General features: G+C 43.1%; 2 protein-coding genes across 3 annotated transcripts in view; one reads left to right on the top strand and one right to left on the bottom strand.

The window, feature by feature from the left end:
- Positions 1 to 10: 10 nt before the first annotated feature.
- On the top strand, positions 11 to 13,658 carry CENPO (centromere protein O). Of its 2 annotated transcripts, none has more exons than XM_020983959.2 (7): positions 11 to 243; positions 677 to 777; positions 3,748 to 3,917; positions 6,478 to 6,592; positions 7,270 to 7,529; positions 11,764 to 11,935; positions 13,023 to 13,658. In XM_020983959.2, exons 2-7 carry the CDS (start codon positions 756 to 758, stop codon positions 13,160 to 13,162), a joined length of 879 nt encoding a protein of 292 aa, XP_020839618.1. In that variant the 5' UTR covers positions 11 to 243; positions 677 to 755; the 3' UTR covers positions 13,163 to 13,658. The 2 variants fall into 2 exon arrangements, with proteins under 2 accessions (XP_020839618.1, XP_020839617.1); XM_020983958.2 differs by having other exon boundaries at positions 3,733 to 3,917.
- A 1,204-nt stretch (positions 13,659 to 14,862) lies between these two features.
- Positions 14,863 to 25,306, bottom strand: part of ADCY3 (adenylate cyclase 3) — a 121,534-nt gene continuing 111,090 nt past the window's right edge. The window contains 6 exon segments of the mRNA XM_020983957.2: positions 14,863 to 15,849; positions 16,517 to 16,641; positions 17,893 to 18,016; positions 20,580 to 20,699; positions 21,116 to 21,262; positions 23,675 to 23,833. Coding sequence (XP_020839616.1) covers positions 15,667 to 15,849; positions 16,517 to 16,641; positions 17,893 to 18,016; positions 20,580 to 20,699; positions 21,116 to 21,262; positions 23,675 to 23,833 — 858 coding nt within the window. The 3' untranslated portion in view covers positions 14,863 to 15,666.

Raw genomic sequence — 25,306 nt, 5'->3', positions numbered from 1 at the left:
AGGAGTGGGACGTAGCCGGCGGACTAGGAAGCTAGACCCTCTTCGAGACGACGTCGGCACTGCTGGATCAGCCTGAGAGGCGGCGTATAGGGAAAAAAAGGCCTGGGCGTGTGGAGTAGCGAAGATCTAGCTTCAAAACCTACTTCTGATCCTTACCGACTGTTACCTTTGCGAATCCCCGCCGATCTTCCTTTCTAAGATGGGACTAACAATGCCTGTAATAATTGAATACGGCACTTGAAGGTTTGCAGATGGCTTTTTTCCCCCCATTTTGTCTTTTAATCCTCACGGTAACCTAGGGGTCCGATTATCCCAATTTCACCACTGGGGAAACCGAAGCTCCTAGAGATTACGTGATTTGCCCCGGGTTACGAAGCCAGTAAACGCCCACAGGTGGGATTCAATCTCTGGGGCTTCAGACCTCAAGCCCAGCCCTCCGTCCCCTACACCCCACTACCTCCCAGGAGTTTGGGCTCCAGAATCTGCTGCTCCATCCCCCTGCCACCCTTCTGCTTCCCACCAGGTCGTGGTGAGCTTCAAATGGATAGATAGCGTTTGTAAAGTGCTATGTAAATCTTAAAGTCCTATTTAAATGTCAGTATTGTGATAATTTATGTGTACCAGTCCGTACCTAAAGAAGGCATGTTTGTTATCTTATTTTCCTTTTCTCCGCAAGGAATTCGGGGAACATTCACCGTCATCTACTCTAGGTATCTTAAAAACAAACAAACCAAACTTTGGGATTCGGAAAGCTGATGGCATCTTCCCAGAAACATGGTGAGTCTGGAGGAGGACATTTCATCATCTTTTGGTCTGGGCTCACTTTGATTATAGGATGTTAGAACTCGAAAGGACCTCAGAGAGATCTGGGCTAAAATCCTCTCATTTTAGAAGTGAGACCATAGAACTAGTATGGGGTAGAGGTGATAGCCTAACCCCGGCACAATCAAATGATCCTTTCATTACATTCCTCTGTTTTAAGAATTCCCCCAATTAAGTACTGACCTAAGGTGAAAACTAACACTGTTTCAAAATTGTGATACAGTCCCCCTGGTGTTTGGAGCACAATGTTAATTGCTAGAAGCTTAAGCTGACGAGAGGTCACAAATGCTGACCAAAAGCTTTAGAAGCAGAAACGTTATGTGTTAGTTCCTTGATGCTTAAAAAAAACCAAAAACACACTTGTAGCATATTGTGCATTTGTTATTGGCCGCCTCATTTCTGTCCCGTACTGGTTTCTTTTCCCACGTTGTTCCATAAATATTTGCAGACAGTGTATGTTCTTTATTGCTCTTTATTGAAGATGTCTAGCTAATTAAATGTAGTTTGTGGCTCTTGGTAAGTATATATGCCTTATGGATCCCAGTTCAGCATTTTTGGAACTAGAGTTTTGGTTCCAAGTCTTTACCTTCCCTAATACCCAAGTAATGTATATGGCTCCTTGACCCAGGTGGTTTCTCTATTCCATTAGTGGTTAAAAGTCTTAGACTTAAACCCCTTCATACTACTACAGATCTCACAGCTGGTTAAGAAGCTTTGCAGATGTACCTCTCAGAGAAAAATAACAATAATCATGATAATAATTCTGTATCTGAGTGGCTAGTAAATAAAAGTTTTTGTGCATTTTAGCTTGGCCTTTGTTCCATTCCATTGTCTGCACCCCTAAAAGATGAGCTACTTTGTGCACTAAAGCTTCCAGTCACCTAGGAGCCTGGGTTAGAGACTTTGGAGGTCTCAGTAGTGTTCCCATCAGCTCCATCGGTTTAATTATCTGTATGCGAATGAGTCTCAGATCTCCATTTTCAGCCCCAGTCTTTGTGAGCTTAGCCTGCTTGACATCTTGACTTTGATGTTGCCAGGGCATCTTAAACCTTTCCAAAATAAAACTCTTTTTCTTTCTCCATAAACTCAGCCCTCTTCCTAATTTCTTTTTTTTCCTTACGATTTCCACCATCCTTCCACTCACCCAGGTCTCCATCTAGGAGTCGTCCTCAACTCTTCATTCTCACTAATCTTCCTCATTTTCACTCTCTATCCAGGCAGTTTCCAAATCATATCACTTCTTCTTGTACAACATCTCTTACATCCATCCCCTTCTCAGCTTGTGTTCCACAGTCATCCTATCTCAGGCCCTCATCACCTCTCACCTGGACTGTTCAGTAACATTATAGTATTATTCTTATATCCAGCCTTTTCCCACTATGCTCCATCCTTTACATCGCAGCCATGTAGATAGTACTAAAGCACAGGTCTAACCTGGATGCTTCAGTGTCTTCTTATTTTCTCTGGGACAAAATATAAACTCATCCATTTGGCATTTAAAGCCCTCCACAGTTTGACTCCTGTCCATTTTCCAGGTTGATTCTGTATTACTCTTCATGCATTCCACATTCCATCCACAGTATCCTACTTAACTGTCCTCTAAAAATGACATTCCCTCTCCTTCCTCTGTGCTCAGGCCTTTGCACAGACTGTCTCCCCCTCCCCCTAATCCCTGAAATGTTTCCCCACATCACTTCTGTTCTTGGATGCTTCCTTTTGATTCTCCTTACAATAGTGCCCCCCCCCAAGTGATTTTACATACATTTGTATTTATCTAGTTAAGTGTTTTTGTTCATTAGAGTATAAGCTTCTTTCTGCCTCAGTTGCCCAAGCACCTAGTAGAGTGTCTTGCAACGGAATTGGCACTTAATACATGCTTTTTGAATTGAATACATATGCACCCCATTCGTGGAAAAGTAATTCTCAGTGCATGCTCTTTTGGCAAGAGGGAAACAACATCTTCAAAACTGAAGAGTATAGTAAAACTTCCATGGAAACTGGGCATCACTTAGGTACTTTGAAATTGAAAGATAATGTTTTTTCTTGGTTTTTGTTCCCCAGGGGTTGGGAACCTGCGGCCTCAAGACAACATATGGCCTTCTAGGTCCTTGGGTTTGGCCTGTTGATTGAGGGGATTTGTTCTGTGAAGTTTGGATTCAGTCAGAGGGCCACAGGTAGCCTTGAGGCCAAAGGTTCCTTACGCCTGTGCTAGGCAATCAGGGTTAAGTGACTTGCCCAGGGTCACACAGCTAGTAAGTATCAAGTGTCTGAGATCACATTTGAACTCAGGATCTCCTGACTCCAGGGCTGGTGCTCTATCTGCTATCTCTATCTACTGTGGCATGTAGCTGCCCTGAAAGATAATTTTTTGTGGATAAGAAATTTCCACAAGGATAAAGGGCACATATATAATCCTCATTTTAATTAAATAATTGTTTCAGAAAAAGCTCCTAAACCAAATTGTCCAACATTGATTTCCATTAAAACATAGATCTTGGATTTAGAGCTGGATGGGACCTTAGAGGTCAACAAGTCCACCCTTTTCATTTCCCAAAGGAGGAAACTAAGACCTGGAGATGTTCAATGATTAGCCCAAGGGTACACACATGGGAAGTGGCAGAGTTAGGATTTGAACCAAGATCCTCTGACAGACAGATACCTTCTGTTGAGAGTGGGAGAAAAACCTTTAGGTGTTTAAAAAAATTGAGAATGCAACAAACCTAAAGATCACATTTTTTTTTTAAAGGAAAAAATTTTTTGAAAATAATCGCTTAATTTTTTTTGATACGATCCCTTCATATCTCTTGGGTGTATTGTTATTTGGTAACACTGGTGTTATTGGGCTAGCAAAACCAGGCATTCTGGTGGGCAATAAAATACTTTCCCACTAGTTTTTGTTTCTTCTGAAAGTCTTTTCACTCACAGGTGTTTTATATCAGCTGGAAAGACTGGAGGCACATGATCAGAGATCAGCCAGGCCACAAGACGGGCACCAGGGACCGCAGGATTCGGAAACTGACTTGGAAGCAAAGATCCTCAAACTGAGAAAGCTTCGGGATGAACTGAGGACTAAAGTGAAGCTACACGAAGCCGGTGTGAGTAGAGTTTAATACTTAATAGTTATTCTTGGGAGAAGGACATTAAAAAACAAGAAGGCAAGTGGGCATAGTAGTCATGGGGCCAGATTTGGAATCAGGAAAACTCGTGGTTCATCTTGCCTCTAACACATGATTGTTGTGACTCTGGGCAAGTTACCGAGCCTCTCAGTGCTCAAGACTATGTTGTTGCAGAGCTTTGGGCAACCAGCATTAAATGAAAGTTACTGTATCAAGAAAATGAAATCACAGGTGCAGATTCCTCTCTCTGCCCCCCCCCAAAAAAAAATTCAGGGTGCAGTGATGGTATTAAAGCTTCAACCTCATTTACAGCTCTGGATCTTGAGTCTCATAGAATAGACTTTATATTTTATACTGTAATCAAAAACTAAGGACTTATTTTATGTAAAGTGATGCCTTTTTCCTGTGTATAAAAGCAAGCTTATGAAATTGTTTTTATCTACTCAGAAACTAGGTGCTTGAAAATTCCGAAGCACACCCGTGCAGCTTTTATGAATGCCTGGCATTTGTTAAGCATTAATGAAGTGTTTGATGAGTTCTCCACAAAAGCTGTTTTAGTTTTGTGATCAAAGGCGCCCGAACTCTTTACAGCTGAATGGAGTTTCCCAGGCCATCCCCAGTACCTGGAATGTATTCATTCCTCATCTCTATATCTCCACGTGCCCCCCTTTTTCTTCTTCAAGGTTTAGCTATTCCATGAAGCTTTATCTGATTAAATTTACTTTTCCCTGCCTTCCCACTCTTTTTTCCCTTCTGTCTTCAGATTTTGGTGGAATAGTTTGGTGGCTCTTTCCTTTATACCATGATTCCTGCCTTAGCAGCCAGTCAGTCTGTAAACATTTAAATGCCTGCTATATGCCACGTACTGTGCTGAGCACTGGCGATGCAAAAAAAGGCAAAACACAGTTCCTGCCCTCAAGGAGTTTACCATCAAATGGGGGAGACTACAAGCAAACACATATGTCCAAACAAGTAATTTACAGAATAAATAGGAAATGATTAAAAGAGGGAAGGCCCAGGAATCGAGCTAGGTAAAGCTTTGCTGTAGACAATGGGATTTTAGTTGGAATTTAAAAGAAGCCAGGAAGGTCAGTAGTGGGAGCAGAGGAGGAACAGCTTTGCAGGTATAGGGTACGGCCAGAGAATGTGCTCTGAGCTGTGAAAGATGCAGTGTCTTTTTTGTGGAATAGCCAGGAGGACAATGTCACTGGATCCAACAGTACTTGTTGGGGAGCTAGGTGTTAGCCTGGAAATGTAGGGTGGGGCTAAGGTTATGATGGGTCCAACAGAACGGTTTGTATTTGATCTTGTAGGAGGGAGCCACTGTAGTTTATGGGGAGTAGAGGGTGACGTGATCCGACCTGCGAAACAGGAAAATCATTTTGGTGGCTGAGGAGAGGATGGTCTAGAGTAGGGAGAGACCTGAGACCCACCAGCAGGTTACTGCAGTAATCCAGGCCTGATCTGAAAAGGGCCAGTACTGCAGTGGGGGCAGTGTCAGAGAGGAGAGAAGGGAGCATGTTGGAGAGATGTGGCAAAGGTGAAATCTACAAGCCCTGGTAACAGCTTGGATGGAGATGAAGGTGAGAGGCTAAAGATAGTGAGGAGTCCAGGAAGCCTCCTTGGTCATGAGCCTGAGGGACTGGGAGGATACTGTTGCCCTCTGAAGTAGTAGGGAAGATTGAACAGGGGAGAGGTTAAGGGGGAAGATAATGAGTTTGGTTTTGGACGTGTTGAATTTAAGATGTTTACTGGACATCCAGTTGGAGATGTCTGAAAGGCAGCTGGAGAGACGTCATTGGAGGTCAGCGGAGAGGTTAGGGCAGAGTAGGTAGATTTGAGAATCATCATCGTGGAGATGGTGATTAAATCCATGGGAACTGATGAAGTCACCAAATGAGATAGTATAGAGGGAGAAGAGAAAATGGCCCAGGACAGAGCCCTGAGGGGGCACAGTTAGAGGGCATGATCTGGATGGGGAGGATCCAGTAAAGTGGACTGAGATTTATCAATAGCTTGGTGGCTATACTTGGGAGGTAGCGGAGGCCTGGGTTTATATCCTACCTCTGACCCTTAGTTGTGTGATTGTGGGTAACTCATTTAATTTTTGAGCCTCACTTTCCTCATCTTTAAAAGAGGGATAATACCTATGTTGCCTAATTCACAGGGACGTCAGAGGGTCAAATGAGTTCATATGTAAAGTGTTTTGTAAACCATGAAGTACTATAAAATGAAATACTGTAAAAATTGATTACCACCTTGTGTTATGCTTACCTATTTACGTTATCCTGCACCACCCCCATTGAGTGTAAGCTTCTTGAAGCCGCAGACTGACACTTTTGTTATCTTTGTATCTCCAGTGCTTTGTGCATAGTAGGCACTAAAATATCAGTTGAGCTGTCTTTTTAGTTATGTTCCAAACTTCTAGAAGGCAAGGACTGTATATTTTCTGTATCTTTTTTTAACACCCCCCACTGTGCCTAGCACATAATAGGCACTGTGCAGAGTTGTTGAATGAATGCATTAATCTATTTTGCAGGCCAGAATACCTATCGCTAACCTAGAACCCTACGAACCATTGAAGAACAGTGAGGAAAATCTGAAAATGAAGTTGGAGAAAGCTAAAGCCTTCTTTCAGGCATTCCATTTAACAGGTATTTACTGGCCCACCTACCCCTGTACTGGCACATACCCTCCCTGTCTGTGATCAGTGACCTTGGACAAGTTGTTTCACCTGGGTGGGCTTCTTTTTCATCATCCTTAAAAATCAGAATAGAGAAAAATAGCTGAGGCAGAGGGAAGGCAGGGTTTACATGAGTTTTCCTAGCTGTAATATTGCTATGATTACACTGTTATAATCCTAGATGCATTTTATCAGCATTTGAGTGTCTACTGTGTACCTGCAACTAGTGGGACAACTATGGGCAGCTTTGTCGCTCCTGATGGTTAGGTTACCCGTCAAAATATGTCAGCCTCTTTGTTCATTTAATCATTTTGTCATTCAGTTTATTCATGATATATCCAGCCCTGCACTAATTTTGACTTAGTATATTACAGTGAATAAGTTTTTTGTCTCCAGGTTTTTCCACGTCACAAGGAGGACATAGAAAAATTCACGTACGGAGTATTTTGTGTTCCTCAGACAGAAAGGTTACAAATATTCCTGTTTTCACGTCGACTTTGATCTTTAGGAATAGTCTGAGTTATTCTTCCTCTGCAGGTCTTCTCTTGGTTCTGAGTCCTTATTTGGATATAGTTGAAACAGAATCAAAAGGCAGGAGTAAGAACCCATAGCATCTACTGAGAGGTCTCATCTCATCCTTTGTCTCAGGTCTCAGTGGCAAATTGACCACGAAAGGGGTCTGTATCTGCTTCAACACTGCTTTTGAGGGAAACATCTTGGATTCTTATTATGTGGATCTTATCATAAAGAAACCACTTCAAATACATCGCCATTCAGTTCCAGTCTTCATTCCCCTGGAGCAGATAGCTGCAAAATACTTGGAGACTAATTTTCAACACTTCGTGTATAGTCTCAGCGAACACCTAAATGGATATTCTGGAAGAAAATACCAGGCAGATCAACTGCAGGTATGTACATGCTGGAGCCAAAGTTGTATATAACCTGTTTTGTGAGACCAGGAGAACCAAAATATTTACTGTATTATTAGTAGGTCTCAGTTTTCTTGAGAAAATGGGCCAATCCTTTGAACAGGAATTCTTGGTGTTAAGGAAGCATTTCTCTATTTATTTCTCCTTTGGCATTTATTAGGGGAGTTGGTTTGTCAAAAGTCATACTTGATTTTTCCTTGTGGTTTGAAGGTGACCTTGAATTCCTCAAAGCCAAAGACTACAAGCTTTTAAGGTAGATAGACTAATTGATGATGGTAGATAATGGAGAGAAAGCAAAACTATTTAACTCATTTTGTTTTCTCTGCCAAGGACAATATGTACTTTTTTGGACTAGAAAGGACAGGGGAAAAAAATCATTACTAGGGAGTGGATACCTAAGATAAGTAGAGGAATAGTAAGAGGGTCCTCCCATTGATAAGTCAAGTCACCAGGTCCAGACAGACTTCTATTCCAAGGTACCAAAAGAACTGACAGTTATAATTGTTGCATACCTGTCAGTGATCTTCAAAAAGAGCATGGAAAATAAGAGAAAGGACAGATGTTAGGATTTCCTGAAAGGGGGGAAAAGAATAGAGTCTGTAAGCTCTAGGCCAGTCAGCTTGGCTTTGTTTCTTGGCAAAACTCTAAAAAGTTTTATGAAAGGAATGATTAGTGAATATCAGGAAAAGGAAGTGGTAATTGAAGAGAACCAGAATGACTTTACCAAAAAGAGGTGCTGTTAGACAAATCTAATTCTCTTTTTTGACAGGGTTACTTATAGAACAGGACTGCTGTAGATATAATTTACTGAGGTTTCAGGAAAGCATTTGATGAAGTCTTCCCTGAGATTGACGTAAAAGGAGGTGTGGTACAAACCTGAGCCTGGAATCAGGAAGACCCGAGTTCAAATGTGGCCTCAGACCCCGACCAGCTGTATGACCTAGAGCCAAGTCACTTCACTTCTGTTTGTTTAGCTCATTTTTCTCAACTGTAAAATGAGAATAACAACAGTACCTACACCTCACAGGGTTGTTGTAGGGATCGAATGAGATAAGTTATAAAGGGCTTAGCACAGTGTCCGGCACTATATAAATGCATATTCCCTTCCCTCCCCTCCCTCTTCTTCCCAAACAATAGTATACCTAGGTAGATCTGGAATTAGTTGAATGGCTAGAACCACAGAGTAGTCATGAATGGTTCTGTGTCATCTTGGAATGAGATCTCTGGTAGTTTTGCCCTAGGGAGGGAGCTATAAATGGCCCTGTACTGCTGTTTAACATTTTGATTAATGACTTGGAGTAATTGAAGGGAGGAGGGAAAATACTTATTAGATTTGCAGATGGCACAAAACAAGGTGGGAGAGTTAGATGTTTGGGTTAGGATCCAAAAAAGATCCTAATGGGTTAGATAAACATTAGGCTGACTCAAACAGTGTGAAAGTTAATAAGGATAAATGGGAAGTCTTGCACTTGAGTTGAAAAAAGAGATTTCACAAGTACAAAATGTAGGAATCGTGTTTCTCTGAAAAAGATCTCGGAGTTTAATAAGTGTGTCAACAGAAAAGTGGGGTCCAAATCAGCTAGTGCAGTATTGCAGAGAGGCCTGGCTTCTGAGAATAAGGAAGTAGTAGCTCTATTGTATTCTGTCCTGCCCAAACCAATGTTTTGTAGGATTCTATTCTATGTATATAGTAGTTTAACAAGGGTATGAACACATTAAAAGGCAACCAAAAGGGTGAAGGACCTTGAGTCTATGTCAAATGGAAATCAGTGGAAGGAATAAGGAATGTTTAATCATGAGAAAAGACAACTCAGGGAAATAGAGGACCTTAGACTTAGAGGGCATCAGAGCCGACTTCTTTATTTTTTAGATGAGGAAACTGAGCCCTACTGAGTTCTTACCCAAGGACAATACAACCACTATGGCTCTGTGGATACAGACTGTGCCTCCTTTGTGGTTTGGTGGGAGGATTTTGGGGTGCTGCAGCCAAAATATTCTTCACCCTGTGGGCCACCTGGCTAGTATGGTGACAGACATGTAGCCCAGCATGGGATCAGGTGAAAGGCAGAACAAAAATCATTAAATTTATTAAAACCTTTCTAACCCTTTTGCTCCCTGATGTCACCTTGGCTTACACATTCTCATTAAGCTGTGATTTTACAAAATCTTAGAGTTCAAACGGATCTCAGAAACTAACTGGCTCAACCTGTAGCTGAATAAGAACATATTCTACAATATAACATCCCCAAGGAATAGTCAGCCAGTCTTTCCTGGAGGATTTCCAGAAAAGCAGAGTTTACTACCTACCAAGGTAGCCCTTTTGGATAGTTCTGATTGTTTAGAAGGTTTTCCTTATGTCAGGCTTAAATATGCCTCGCTGCAACCTCTACTGCTTCTATTGTGAATTACAAGGGACAAAGCAAAATAATTCAGCTTATTAATTTTTACTACTTTAAAATAAACTTAATTTGCAACATGCCTCTTTGGCTTCAATGACTTGTTTTACTTGATTTGGTTTTGGGTTCACAAGACTTTAATATCTATTCCTAAGTATATGTTTGGTGATTGGTCCATTTGTCTAGATCTATCCTTGATTATTGCCTCTAGGTTTTCAGTGGGGTTTAAATCAGGTGAGATCCCAGGCCACTGAAGCATATTTATCTTATCTCTTAGTAAATTCCTAGCCTCTCATGGTGTGTGGCATGGTGTAAGTTCATGATGCAATATTCCATCTTCATTTGGAAATTTCTATAATTTTGGAACAATTCTGCCCAGTATATCAAAGCATTTATCAGAATTCAGCATTCCCTTAGTGGAGCCAAGACTTCTGGAAGGAAAAAAATCCTCAAAACATTTTTTTGGGTGGACCTTTTCCAATTCTAAGATGCCCAGATCTTATAGGTTCACTTGTACTTTTGACAGTGGTTTTTGTATAGCCTTAATGAGAAGTGAGTTGCATCATTGAAAATTACCTTAGGATGCTAGTCTTCATATTGTCATGCCCATAACTAGTGTTTTATATTCTTAGCAGTCACTTAAAAGCATTCTGGGTTTTTTTTTAACTGGTATTCTAACTTTAAGAAGCTTACATCATACTGTAGAAGAATCAGTAATGACAGCTCAGGTCTTGCTTTATGATAATTAATTTGTATGTTTTGAAGCAATAATTTCAGTTCTTGACATTGTTTTGTCATTTTTAATAACACTTTCCTTTGTTCTTCAATGCAACTAATCTTTTTTCACTCTGAACTTGAATTATCTTTGAACCACTTGACTTCATCACACCAACATCTCTAACAGTAACTGAAGAATGCTCTTTAGGAGCTATAATTTTTTGCACATTTCCTTGGAGGAATATCTATTCTTAAAAACTACAGAATTAACAACACAAAAAAACACATACGTAACACCAAATCCATCACGCAGCTGACAGAGAACTAACTAAAAGTAGGGAAACCAGCTCAATGCAGTTTAATCTGGTCAGGGAAAAAACTGATCAGAATAGTTTCAGTAGAAACATACATGCATGATCTTTGTCAAAAAAAAAATGTAGCCATATTGAAATTATAGCTTGTCCCTAGTAATTTGGATACCACTATAGTGTCTGCCTCAATGAAATTGTAGATGCTTGAAGTCTTGAGCCTGATTTTTTTCCACCTGTTTCTTGATCCATAGAATCACATTTCTTTTTCCACTGAAAATAGCTAAATTTCATGTTGGCACAGGGATGCTATTTCGGGGGTAGACTAAAAATATTCTTAAACTTTTACCATTGAACTTTTGCTATTCTTCACTTTGTCTGTACACAGAAATGGAGAGCATGATTGTTGTGCTTTTGCGAAGGAAAATAATAACTTACTTTCTTTTGTAATTTACTTACTTTAAAAATGATTAGGCTTTCTTCCATTGTGTTCTGTTTCTAGGACTAGAAAATTAGGATTACGTAGAGGTAGATAGAGAATGAGCTGATAAAGCAGAATAAGTGAATCACATTAATGAAATGTTTCCCAAGCTGGTTTTGGATTACAGCATCTTTTCAAGTTCACTGTTGAGTGTCTGGCCATGCCTCCAGTTCATCCAGCATAAGTGTCTTTCTGAAGATACTAATATCTCCAAGTGTTTATATTTTCAAAGTATCATGAGTTATTCCAATTACAATGATAATAATCATGGTATTCTTTGGTGTGCTTGTTTTAAACTCTGTTGCCTTTAGTGTGGCTTTTCAGCTTTCCTAGCCAGGCCCTTGCAGAGAAATTCACTGTGCACTTTGCTGTCATTCACGTACACCATGGACCCCAGTGGAGAATCTTTCCCTTTTTGTGCTAGGCTTGTGTACCAGGACCTCACAACAACTCTTCCCACCGATGTCACAATTACATACCAAGGTAAGAGGAAGGACCCCGTATCTTTATGGAGAGAAGGCTTCCTCGTGCTGTAATCATATTTAGCATAATTTGGTCAAGTTAAACACAACGGAGTGTATAAATGTAACAGCCAGACTTTTTGGAACCAGTTTCCTTTGGGCACAAACATCTCTAGGGCTGGGCAGGAACTGAGATTTGTCACCAGCTTTATTGATTTTTTTTTCCTCCCCTTCCTGAAGGGAAGACATAGTTCTTCCTTTCTTCCCTACCCGAATTTTGTCAGTGCTCTTGTCCCTCCTTGTCTGGTTAACCAAGACAATCATGAGAAAGTGTGCAGTCACTTAAAACGTCTGGATGCTTTTGTGGAATAGAACCAACAGGTTCCCTGGCCTAGAGCTAGCAGGTTATCTGGTCCTACCTCCACATCTTACAGGTGACAACACTCTGGTGGGATTTGAACCCAGGTCACCTGACTCCAGCATTTGTATTTTTTCACTGTACTACACTGCTTGGAAGGGCTCTGCCCTGCTGGCCTTCTGGGCAAGGACAGCTCTGTCCTTCTGTACCACAGCTGGTTGACACAACATGAGCAGTCATCACAAGGAGAGCAATAGCACCAGACCTGGGTTTACATAGGGTTTAGGGAGTCCCTAGGTGTTGAAACTCCCCCATCCAGTGCAGGTTGGCACCTTCTTCACAGTCTTAGAGAGTTGCCAAGAGGGCGCTGAGAGGTTTAGTGCCTTGCTCAAAAGTCACACAGTCCATATATGTCAGAGGTGAGCCGTGAACCCAGGTCTTCCTGCCTTCAAGGCTGGCTTGCTACCCACTATACCACACTGCCTCCCAGGAACATGGAAGGAGAAACAAGGAACAAGATAAAACCTGAGGCTGAGATTCTGCATCTTTCACAAAGCTTAGACTTGAATGGGCCAAGTCCTTACCTGTGATTATCTTGTCTTAAATGAATGCCCTTGGGAGAGCTCCTGGAGCTGTCCACACTTGTACTTGTTTACGGTGCTAAGAATGACCACGGCCAGGAGGGAGGCTTCCCTGGAAGAGCCGTTGTTTGTACCAAACCAGACTGATGGATGGAATGTTTCCTCTTTAGGGACGGGAGCAACGCCTGCCTCCTGGGAGAACCAGCGAGCCGTCCATGAGACTTTATTCTATAAAAATGCCCTTCATAAGGTGTTTGAGTCTTTTTTGAGAGTAAGAGAGAACTTTGATTGTGTATCCAGTGTACCCTGAAGCAGATGAACCTGTTCCTTGGAAAACCACTTCAGGAATGAGCCAGAGCACAATATTACACACAACCCTTTGGAAACGACAACTGTTGGACGGACTCAGGCTCAAACCCCGCCCTCTCTCCAGCCCAGATTTTCCTGTGACTTACTGGGGACAAGTCTATGAGCCTTTAGATGCTGACCTTTGAGGTTAACCTGCCATGGGCAGTGCTTGAACAGTTACCATCCTCTTACATAGAGTGGTTTGCTGAATGCTTTTTGGGCCTGACGATATTTGTTTCATATCACCAAATGAAACAAGGCATTGAGGAGTATTCTGGTGGAGACAGAGGAGATGGCAAAGCTTCACTGAACCAAGGACTGCTGCCAGTGACTCACAGATGCCTTAGCTGACAGTATCTTGTTTTCTTATGAAGATAAACAGAATGGCTTTTGAAAATGAAATTATGAGATGATAAAACTACGTATGTATGTTCGTCCATCGTATAAACTAATGTAGCTAAGTGAATGCCTTGTTTTGGTTGTGTTCAATTAGAGATTCTGTGGAATAAGTAGATCAAATACTATCTTACTAGAGCACTCAGTCCATCTGTGAGAAGGGGTAGAGAATAATTAGGGTCTATTCTAGCCTAATCATACCCACTCTGCTATTTCAGCCATCTGTACCCACAGATCCTCCCAATCCACCTCAAAAAAAAAATATTGCCGAGATCATCCTTCTTTACCTCTCTGTCCATGAACCTTGAAAATCCTTGTCATAGTTCTCACTCCCCCAAGAAAACCTGGCTCTCCTTACCCTTCCAAAAAGGCCCCATGTCTGTAAGTATAGCTTTCCATTGTGACCACTTGGCTGGACCCCACTGTTTCAGTTCATCTCCCACCATAACCCAGATATCAACACAAGTAGCTCCAGCCATCATTAATGGAGGATAATGACATGTGAACTTACCTACAAGTGGTAATATTAGATCTTAAAGAATTGAATCCAGACTAATCCAGCCTGGCTTCAAGGTCTAAAATTTACATCAACAGTGAATTAACCACTGAAATTAGGAAATGACAGCCCCTGATTCTTTCTTACAGAGTCTGACTTAGGAATTATTGAAAGCCTTTGTTATGTTGGATTTTTCCTTGGGTATCAAATTTGTTTAAAAGTTCATGTGCGTAGCCCTACAGCATACACACAGCTTCCTGATATAACTCTCTCTGTGTCTGAATTGTATTTGCTTCAGCAATTTTAGACTCAGGCTCTGTGGTCTGTCTTGTCCAGATCTCATGGCTCCTAGTTCTGAGTTCTTTCCACTGCATGTGAATTCTGGAATGTTAGTCTCATTTCTGGCTATGGAAGTACGCTCTAAAGTCTGATTGAGAGTTTTATATTATCTGTGTCACAGGCAGTTGAAGCTCAGTGTGGATAACTAGGAACTGATTGTAAGATATGTTCCTTCCTTGAAGGTTGTCACATCTGGGGAAGGTGTTAATCGTTGGTTAATGAGGGAAAGAAAAAGATTAAGCAGCATAGTATGACCATTCTTTGGGCTTTGCTAGCCCAAATCCTAATGCTGAAGAAGACTGGCCAGTGATTAAAAGTTAGGTTCTGGTCCATGACTCCAGATCCCAGCTCCCAGGGATGCTTTGTATGTGCAGCCCTGTTTACTGGCACTCAGAAGGAAAGCAGGGTTAGAAATCTCACCATAACCATGCTCAGAGTTGGATAAACATTTTATTAAAACAGCCTTGTTCTTTATCACCTGTAAATTCTCTTAAAGCTATAGCAAAGGTGACTAGCAAGAGCTCAAAAGGCAAGGCAGTATTGGAAAGAAACTGTTAATTAACAGAAACAGTTAAAAATATAAATGTAGAAGAATCTGTTTATAGATAATCTCTTTTCTTTCTTTCAGAAATAAATTTTTCCCCTCCCCCAAGTAAAAGAAATATTGCACTCACTCTTCCTGACCTCAAGACTAAGGTGGCAGGGATGTCTAGGAATGCCATTATGATGAACAGACCAATCAGGACTAGTCTGTTTACTCCTCTCAGATTGCATGAAAACAAACTGGACCCACTCTGGAACTCTGTAACATACAAAGCCTCAATCCCTCCGGTCTGTGCAGACCCCCATCAGGTCTAGGTGGCCGGCCCAGTAGCAAAGACCTTTGCTCAGTCTCTGATACAAACGCTCTGCTCACAGTGGCTTTGGCCTCTCTTGGCTAAGGGGGAGGGGAGAAGAGAGGTGCAGGGAGGGAAGTGCTAGGGTTCTGGAAAGGTCATTCCAGGACTATTTCTCCCTACTTTGAAGGAGAAGCTGTAAGCACACTGAGGGGTGACTGCAGGTACCCACTGAGCTCACACTCCCAGAACAAAGGAGAAGCAGGGAGAGGCTGTATCTAAAGTCTATGTGGGAATCCTTTTGATAATTTCAGAATGTCAAGACTTAGTCATTTGTCTTTCACAAAGCGCTCTGATTTCAGGAGCTGCTCCTCCCATCTCTGGGTGGGTGGGAGCCACTCAGGAGTTGTCCACTACCTGGTGGGGTAGGGTGACAGAGGAGCCATTAGGGAACGGGGCTGGCTTATCCCGTCCCTTCAGGAAGAATGTCAGCAGCTCACCCTTTCCTTTGACAAAGATGGGACCACGTCTCACAAAGCGGAAACCATATTCCCGTAGGATGGTCTGTGTTTCCTCCACCACCTAGAAAAGGAGGAATGGTACATAGGAAAGGGTATAGGGTAGGAAAGTGAACCTAGATTGAAGCTGTTTGTGCTGGGCAACAAGGGACTTCAGAATTAGCCGATGAGAAAAGAACAAAGGCTATTCTACCATTTATACGTACGTGACTTTGGCAAGTCAACCTCTGGTCCTCAGGTTCTTCATCTGTACGCCACTTCCCATCCCACCCTTGTGATGTCTTCCCTTCAAAGCTGCTCTTGATTATGAGATGGAAAGTACCTTAGGTCCAATTTAGTTCAACCCCATAATTTTGCAGATGAAGAACTTGAAGGTCAAAGAGTGATACGGTAAATGGCTGGGCCCAGATTCAAACCTAGATCTTCTTAACTCCAAATTCCTTACTCATTCCAATGTGCCATGCTGATTTCACGTGGATCCAGATGTTATTAGTGGAGGGGAGCTGCAAGAAGGCAGGGGCTCCTCACAGAAGACCTGGATCGAGGTCTCTGGCCTCCTCTGCTGATTAAATGGTATCTAAAAGGAAAGGCTCTGACCATGGCAACCCTACAGCCACACGGGTCTCGAATGAATGCTGGGCTGGCAAAATAGCTTGGTCTGGTATGAATGAGCTGGCTTTCCTGGCCGCGGATTGCTCTAACTCTGATACCTGAGCCCTAAGGACACATACCTGGATGTTACCCATGACGCCTGTTGACTCCATCCTACTGGCCACATTGACGGTATTCCCCCAAATGTCATAATGTGGTTTTCGGGCTCCTATGACCCCAGCTAGTACTCCTCCTTTGTTCATACCTGTGGAAAAAGTAGGAGAAATAAGAAAGGTTCAGCATCACCTGTTATAAATTGCTCACATTTACATAGTGATTTAAGGTTTACATAATGCCTTTCTTATGGTGTTTTTTAATATTTTTTATATATTTGTGGTATCATTCTTGTCTCCCCTGTAAGGTCCTGGAGAACAGGGAACATGTCACACTTTTAGTGCTCCCCACTCCACTTCCTCCCCACCATGACCCAGCACAGTGCCCTTCAAGCCATTGCCTTTCAGACCTGGCTATCTGTAACAAGAATTGACACCTCCTCTGACAAGCTGCTCAGAGGGCCAGGCAGGACTGAGCCAGTGTGGGCCCCAGGCAGCTGTGGAAATTGACTTGGAATTCAGAGAAACTTGGGAAGACTTGCGTGAACTGATGCTGAATGAAATAAGCAAAATCAAGAGAACAACTAACATAATGAACATAACAGTATATAAGCAAACAACAGTGAGATATTTCAGAAATCTATTAGAGGGAAAGGAAAGGGAATAAACATTTCTCCAGCCGCTACCACGTACCAGGCACTGTGCTAAAGGTCTTTTACAAACATCTCATTTGATCCTCACAATAACACTGCAAGGTAGATATTGTTATGGATTATCCCCACCTTCCTTTGAGGACACAGGAAAAGAGAGGTGAAGTGACTTGTCCAGGGTCGCTTAGGACATGTCAGAGGTCACATCTGAACTCAAGTCTTCCTGACACCAGGCCCAGTGAGATCCACTATGCTGCCAGCTGCCTCTAATAATTCATGTGTGACCGTGTGTGCCTCTGGAGGACTGATGATAAAGCTTGCCTCCTGCCTCTTAGGCAAAATGAGGCATACATTTTCAGACATGACCACTGAATTTATTTGCTTTGACTGCAGTTATTTGTTACAAGGGAGGATTTAATTGCTTTAGGAAAGAAGCATCATTGGGAAGAGACCATGATGTTTAAAAAAAAAATGAATACATCAATAAAACATTTTAAAAGAAAAAAATTTGACTTGAAGACAAGAGTAATGAAATATATTCTCCCCAAGGAGTTCAGTGAGAAAGAGGGCTCGTTTTAATTTTGATGCCTCTTCTGCAACTGGCTCTCTTGGCCCATCTCAAAATGGCAGCTTCACCACCATTCTTTCTCTCCTTTGAACGTGATGCCACTGTGTAACTCAGAGCCCCCAGCAGCACGAAGGGCCCCACTAAGACAGTCTTATCCTGTGGCATTTGAGCCCCCCCGTACTTACCTATACGAAGCATGAAATTATTGAAAGACTGGTTATTGATGTTAGTGAGAGTGTCCTTCATGGCCAAAGCAAAGTCAGCCAGATCTGCAAGATGCTGCCAGCGCTCCTTGTCTGACTTTTCCTCCTGGTGCCACAGAGTAGGAGCAAAAGAGAAAAATTCAGAAACTTGTTTCCATTTTCCTAGACCTCCATTGTCCCTCCTATCCCCTATAATAACATCTCACCCACATGAAAGCCTCCTCCTAGGACCTCTCTGCCCTGTCTAAGTGGGGAGGGCAGCTTCTTTCAGTACCACCTGAGGGCTGAAGCAGGGCCATGGCCATCACTGGCCAGGCTAAGGTACAGGCTGGGGAGCACAAGCCAACTCAAGCCTGTTCCTCACACACAACACTCCATCGCCCATTTCCAGGCCTTTGTGTAGGCTGTCCCCTATACCCAGGTAACCTCCATGCCTAGAATGCATTCCCCCTTCATCACCACCTCTCAGAAGCCCTAATTTCCTTCAGGACTCAGCCAAAGCACTCCCTTCTCCATGAAACTTCCTTATCCCACTTCTACTACAGGAACTTTTGCTTGGGAATGCAGTGTGGTACAGTAGAAAGAGCATTCGCTCTGGAGTCAAAGGACCTGTGTTCAAATTCCACCTTTTCTATTTACTTTGTGACCTCAGGCAAGTCACAATTTCCTTGGGCCTCAGTTTCCTAATCTGTAAAATGATAGCATTGGAATAGATGGCTTCTAAAGTCCCATGCAGCTTTAAATCTGTGATTCCTCCAACTGCTAGTACCTCTCCCCAAATAGATTGCATTTTTATTTTGAATAAATTTCTATGTACATATTATTTCCCCACTTAGATTGTAAGCTCCTTAAGGGCACAGAACATTGCTACTTTGTTTTCGAATTCCCAGCACCTAGCACGATAGCTGGCACATAGTAGGTGTTTCATTAATAATAACAAATAGGAAGTCCTACCTGACCAGCCCCTTCAGAAATAAAGCTCTTTCTTCTCTGAACTACCTTAACAATCACAATTCAAAATACTCATCTAGCAACTAGACATACGACATTGATGAAAACACAGAGTCTTCAAGCTGGAAGGCTCTTGGTCCAAATCCTCCCATTTTATAAATGGGAGCACTGAAGCCCTGGAAAGATAAAGTGACTTACCTAAAAATTACACAGCTATTAGTAAACCTTGAATCTAGGACTCCTGCTTACTAGTTGAGTGCTCTTCCCTCTAAATTATGATATCTATACTTGCTTGTACCATGTCTTCTACTATGGTTTTAAACTATAACTTAAATTTCGAATTGGTTGTTACCTTTTGATCTGCATATGTTTGCCCCCCTAACTAAACAGTAAACTTCATGAAGGCAGGGAAGGTATCTTACTTTTTGCTGTCTGTTCCTCAGAACACCCAGCATCATGCCTCGTACAAAGCAGACACTCCTTTATTTTATTTTATTTTATTTTATTTTATTTTATTTTGTGGTAAAGGGAGGCAGTCTAGTATAGGGAGCTCCTAGAGTGAAGATTCGCTTCACTGATAACATATCAGCAACTTTCCTGTCCCTTATAGTCTTAGAGAGTTGCCTGGGGATACTAAGAGGTTAAAGGATTTAATAGTCGCCAATGTTTATATACCATCTACTATGTGCCAGGCACCGTGCTAAGTTCCTTACAATTATCTCATTTGATCCTCACAACAACCCTGGGATATAGGTGCTATTATTATCCTCATTTTGTAGATGAGGAAACTGAGGTAAACAGGTTAAATGACTTGCCTAGAGTCACACACAGCTAGAAAATGTCTGAGGCCAGATTTGAACTCAAGCAAGGTCCCACAGCCAGGAGGTGTCAGAGGCAAAACTTGAACCCAGTCCTTCCTGAACCCAAGACCAGCCTTATATCTATAACCATTCAATAAATGTGTTTAATTTGAAGGAAACGAAAGGGGGGGAAGTAAGAAATGGAAAAACAGAAGAGACAAAAGGCAGCAAATAGAAACGTATAAAGAGCACCACCAACCCATATTGGTTTTAGGGAAAAAAAAACCCGCCAAGTTGATATTTCTTATTACACTATGAGAGGCAGCCTGAGAAAGTGAATTAATCAGAGTTCTTGAAGTTAGGAAGACCTGAGACCAAATCCTACCTTAGACACTAGCTGCATGACCCTAGACAAGTCATTTAATCGCTCTCTGCCTCAGTTTCCTCATCTGTAAAATGGATAGGTCCTCTGGAGGAGTTCCACTAATTCTAGATCTATGACTTCAAAACTTGGACTCCTCTCTTGGCTGGGTTGGATTGAAAAGGCATGAGAATACACAGTTACCTGTCTGTTCTGCCAGCCAAGCCCTTCTCAATCAACTGAGTTTGACACTAACTAATCATCTACTATAAGCTTGGCCCAGCTGTGAGCAAGGCCCAGGGATAGGGGTTATGGGTACAGAGATGATTATGACTTGATTCCTGACCACAAGGAGGTCCCAGTCTAGGTAGGGGGATAAGACATTCACACAAATGACCATAATGCAAAATAAGATGTAATAAGGGCCTAGGAAAGGCACAAAAAGCTATGCTGTATTCCTGACGCCCCAAGAGCTGAAAATGGGGAGCTATCTTGTTCATCCCTTGCCCCATGTGGGCAACTCCCCTATCTTCCTGCCTCGTCATCAAATGATGTACCTTGTTTCCACTTGTAAAGCCATTAGTGTTGACATCTGGGGTGACACCGGATGCTGCCATATAGGTACTGCCAATGGTCTTGATCTTGGTGATGATACGAAATTTAGGGTTGTCCAGGAGCTGAAGCAAGAATCAAAAGAGAGAAATATTAGCACAGTAAGGGGATGGGAACAAATTCCCCCAAAGCCAATAACCCTCAGAACACCCCCACTGAGGCTTTTCCCAGCATTCCGTGGGACTTGGGTAAGATGAAGGAATCAAGATGGCCACGGGGGCCATCACTGACCAGCTTTTCCCATCTAGCTGATGTAAGAGCTTCTGTCCTAAGTCTACCTCAAACTCTAGCATTTCCACGTATTTATAGGACCCCAAATACAAACAGCTGATGTACCACCCCTTGTCCAACAACCATCTCTGCACTCCATATTCTTTGGCCCTATCCCAGTCTGTACCCTAGTCCAAGTTTGAGGGTCTGTGGGATATCAATACCCAGTGCTGGAGGAAGGAGAGGGAAGAAGTGAGTCAGAAACACTCACAGAGTCAAAGTCAGAGATGATCTCATTAAGGAAACGGAGACACTCAATGCCACCATTGTTGATACTCTCCTCTGTGTAGAAGTCCGCAAAGTTGGGCAGGGAGGCAAACATGACTCCAATCTCATCATATGATTGACTGTACAGTTCCTGAACGGAGGTGGGGAGAGAAGGGAGAGAATAAACATCGGAAGTCTTCAGAACTGTAAGAAACACAATGGCCAAGCATGACTTCACAAGACTGGCTGTTTCTTGGGAAATATAGACGGGGATGGAAGGAAGCATACATTTTCATTCACAGCCAATGTGCTGATCTGTTTTGTTTAACTATTTCCTCGTGACATAGGAAGTGAGAAAGTCACTGGTACATGACAGTGATGGTTAGAGGGGCAAAAAGCATCTATAAGGTTGGGACCTGATTGAATCAATCACTAAAGCACCCCACCACAGTTAAATAACAAGATGTGCTATATCCCCATGCCATTTATATAGCGAGAAGACCTCAAAGGCATCAAACTAAGAGCGAAAAGTCCCTCCGATCTGGAAGAAACAAAGTATTTCCTGACGTTAGAAGAAATGAAATTATATTACCCATGAAGCAAATTGGGATTGGTTGAAAAGCTGCTCTTTGGGGCTTGGATAAAGATAATGAGCTAATCTGAATCTGGCATTCTAGTGGCAGGTCAGCCTTGTGGAAGCAGTTGCAGCAAGCCCCTGAGATGAAACGACGTGAGGTGGGGGCAGGTAGGAGACAGCCTCTATCTCCTCTCTGCCTCTGGACCAAAGGATGGCCTTGTCAACTTCAAAAGGTTGGGAGACTGTCGATTTCACTTGGATGTTCCCCAGAACATCAGTGACTGGCAGCCTTCGCATTGGGAGCCACAGACAAACTACGCACTGAGTAAAAGGTGACTTTAGGACTCCACAAGGAGCCCAGCAGAAAATGGCAGCATGCCTGAGGTGGACTTCATGAGGACCCGCCCCAAGAGGCGAGGAAAAGGGCTGCCAGCAGCCAGGAGCTGGGAGGCATCCCCTTGTGATGCCTTTCTAAGCTTCAGCCTCCTTGTCCCTAGATTCTATATGTTCTTGTGGGGGAATAAGGACCAGGCTTCTGGGGGACTGTTTTATACCAACTATCCTTATGCTAGGTAACTCTGGCTGGCTAATTGATTTTCTTTTGGTTGTTCAGGCATTTTTTCAATCATACCTGACTCTTTGTGACCCTTTTTGGGGTTTGCTTGGCAAAGATACTGGAGTGGTTTGCCATTTCCTTCTCCAGCTCATTTGACAGGTGAGGAAATTGAGGTAAACAGGGTTAAATGACTTGCCCAGGGTCAGCTAGTGAGTGTCTGAGGCCAGATTTGAACGCAGGTCTTCGTGACTCCTGGCCTATCGCTCTGTACCATTGTACCACCTAGCTGCTCCTGGCTAACTGATATCACCTGTTAATCTCTGGGGGCTCAAGAACAAAAGTACTTGAAAAAAATCCCTTGAACCCCTCAGGATTACCCTGGAAGTGAGACACTCTTTGGAGACTCAACCTTCCAGCGTGCCAGGGTTTGAAAGAGTGAGCCCAGAGCCTATGTAACATAGAAATATATCTACAGTTACGGGCAGCATCAGGAGCAGAACCCTAAAGCTAAGTGCCTACTGTGAGGCAAAGTAAAAGAACAAGTTCACCCACTCTAGGGTAGACTTTTTATAACTTGCTAAAATAAGATGAGGATGATACACTAATGTTGTTTGAACCAGACCTGTAATTTCATCCATGTAAGAAGCTCCCCAGTGAGGCAATTCCCTCTACCAATGCAGATGGGAGCTCTTCCCACAATTTATAAATGCAGAGAATTGCCCAGGCATGGGGTGGTTTAAGCCCAGGATCACATGGTCAAGTATTTAACTCAGGTCTTCCTGACTCTGAGACTACCCCTCCCCCAACAACAATGCCATGTTGACTTCTGATACAACAATACAATCAATACATCTTGTCTTCCACCCTCCTTCCCCACTTGTCACTTCTCCCCCTCCCCAACCCCCCAAAAAAGACACTATTAGACACGTATACACAGAGTTCTTCATCTGGTATATCCTAGACTAAATGCCTCAAGATGGGAAATGATGGCTTCTCTTTGTCCTGTTAACACCCAAGAGTGCTCATTCATTATACCACATGGGCCCCTATACTAATTGATTATAGGTAGTCAGTCAGTCTATAAACATCTATTAAGCCCCTGCTATGTGCCAAGCACTGTACTAAGCTCTGGGGATACAAAGAAAGGTAAAAGATTGCTGCTCTCAAGGAACTCTGCCGGGAGATTACCCTTCATATTTTACAAAGCCCCTTCCTGCACACTGATGGAATTTCAGCTCTTTGAGGGCATGGCCTGTTTGACAGCTGTACACAGAAGGTGCTTAGTAAGTGTTTACGAATTGTCTTATTTGATCCTCACCATAAGGTAGGACCAGCAGAGGACAGGCAGGCCCCACTCAGGGATGTCTGGAAACCCTCCCCAGGTCCCTCATTCTAGGGTGATGGTGTCAGGTTCCCTCCCACCCTCTCACCTCATCCCGTTTCTTTGAGCCCAAGAAATGACGGGCCACATGCTCTGGCAGCATGTTGGTGACCAAGGCCTCATTCCAGCGTCTCATCTCATATACTCGTTCCTTCTGGTCATGGACTTCAATCTTCCAGAGGAACAGGGTCCGGGCCAGTTTTTCCACCTGCCAATTCAAGCACACAGCATGATCCACAGCTAGGCTGGAGGAGAGTCATAGGAGCAGACAGAGGACAGCAGATTTCAAACTGGAAGGGACCTAGTCCAGCCCCTTCCTTATACACATGAGCACATGGAGGCTCAGAGATGTCAAGTCACTTGCTCGAGATCACACAGGTAGCACTTGTCAGAATAAAGGTGGGATTCGAACCCAGGTCCCCTAACTCCAGAGCCAGTGCCCCTTTACTATCCCACAGTCAACAGGAAGAGGCCCTGGAGCTAGGAATGAATAGGGAAACTTTGCAGAAATGTGGTTCAATATTTGGCAAAACAGGAGGTAGAAAAGACTCATTTGGTTCAGAAAGTCAGTGTTGGAGGGAGGCTTAAGACCCAGAAGCCCCTGTCCACAATACCTTAAGATGAGAGATCTAAAGCTAGAAGGGACCTCAGAGGCCCTTTAGTACAACCCCCTCACTTTACAGATGAGGAAACCGAGACCGAGAGAGGTAAAGGGACCTCTAGGGGCAGTCTAGAGAAAGTGCTGGGCCAGAAGCCAAAAGACCTGAGTTCAAATCCAGCTTCTGACAATTACTAGCTGTGTGGCCCTTGGTAAGTCACTTTACCTCTTTTTGCCTCAGTTTCCTCGACTGTAAAATGGGGGGTAGTATAATAGCACCTACCTTCCATGGTTCTTTTGAGGATCTAATCAGGTATTATTTGCTTGTTTGTTTGGGTCTTTTTGAGGCCATTGGGGTAAGTGACTTGCCCAAGGTCACACAGCTGGTAAGTGTCAAGTGTTTGGTCTGAGGCTGGATTTGAACTCAGGTCTTCCAGACTGCAGGACCGGTGCTGTATCCACTGTGCCACCTAGCTGCCCCATGAGGTATTATTTGTAAAATGCTTAGCACAGTGCCTGGCACATGGTGGGTACTTAATAAATGCTTGTTTCTTTCTCTCCTTCCCTTCGTCCCTTCCTTCCTTCCTTCCTGCCCAGGGTCACACAGCTAGAAAGGACAGAAGTGGCATTCGAACCCTTGGCTTTTGACTACAAATCCCAGTGCCCTTTCCATTGTACAATGCAGATTACAACAGATCAAAGAGAAACGCTGTATAGTTTAAGACTCCTGGGTTCTAATTCTAGCTCTGGTAGTTGGCCAGATGGTGGCAATGGAGGTGTCCCAGTCTGTGGAGGGACTCCTTCTTTCCCCTCCCCACCTTCAATCTCAGAGGGTCCCACCTGGGTGATACCTGAACTTCCACTTTTTTCTTCCTCTCTTTTGTTCTCTCCTCCTTTGCTCTTCTGGTCTGGGATTTCTCCCCCCCTCCCCCAGCTCCTCTTCTCTGCCAATGGCATGTTAGCTGCTCCTCACTTCTCTGTCTTGTTGACTTATAGATTTAGGGCTAAAAAGGTCGTCAGAGGTCACCCTGGTACAGTGGAAACAGCACTGCAGCAGGAGTCAGAGGACCTGGGGCAAATCCT

The sequence above is a fragment of the Phascolarctos cinereus genome, unplaced genomic scaffold, assembly GCF_003287225.1.
Source record: "Phascolarctos cinereus isolate Bilbo 61053 unplaced genomic scaffold, phaCin_HiC Scaffold_2;HRSCAF=192, whole genome shotgun sequence".
NCBI lineage: Eukaryota > Metazoa > Chordata > Mammalia > Diprotodontia > Phascolarctidae > Phascolarctos > Phascolarctos cinereus.
This window is presented reverse-complemented; position numbering and strand designations above follow the sequence as displayed.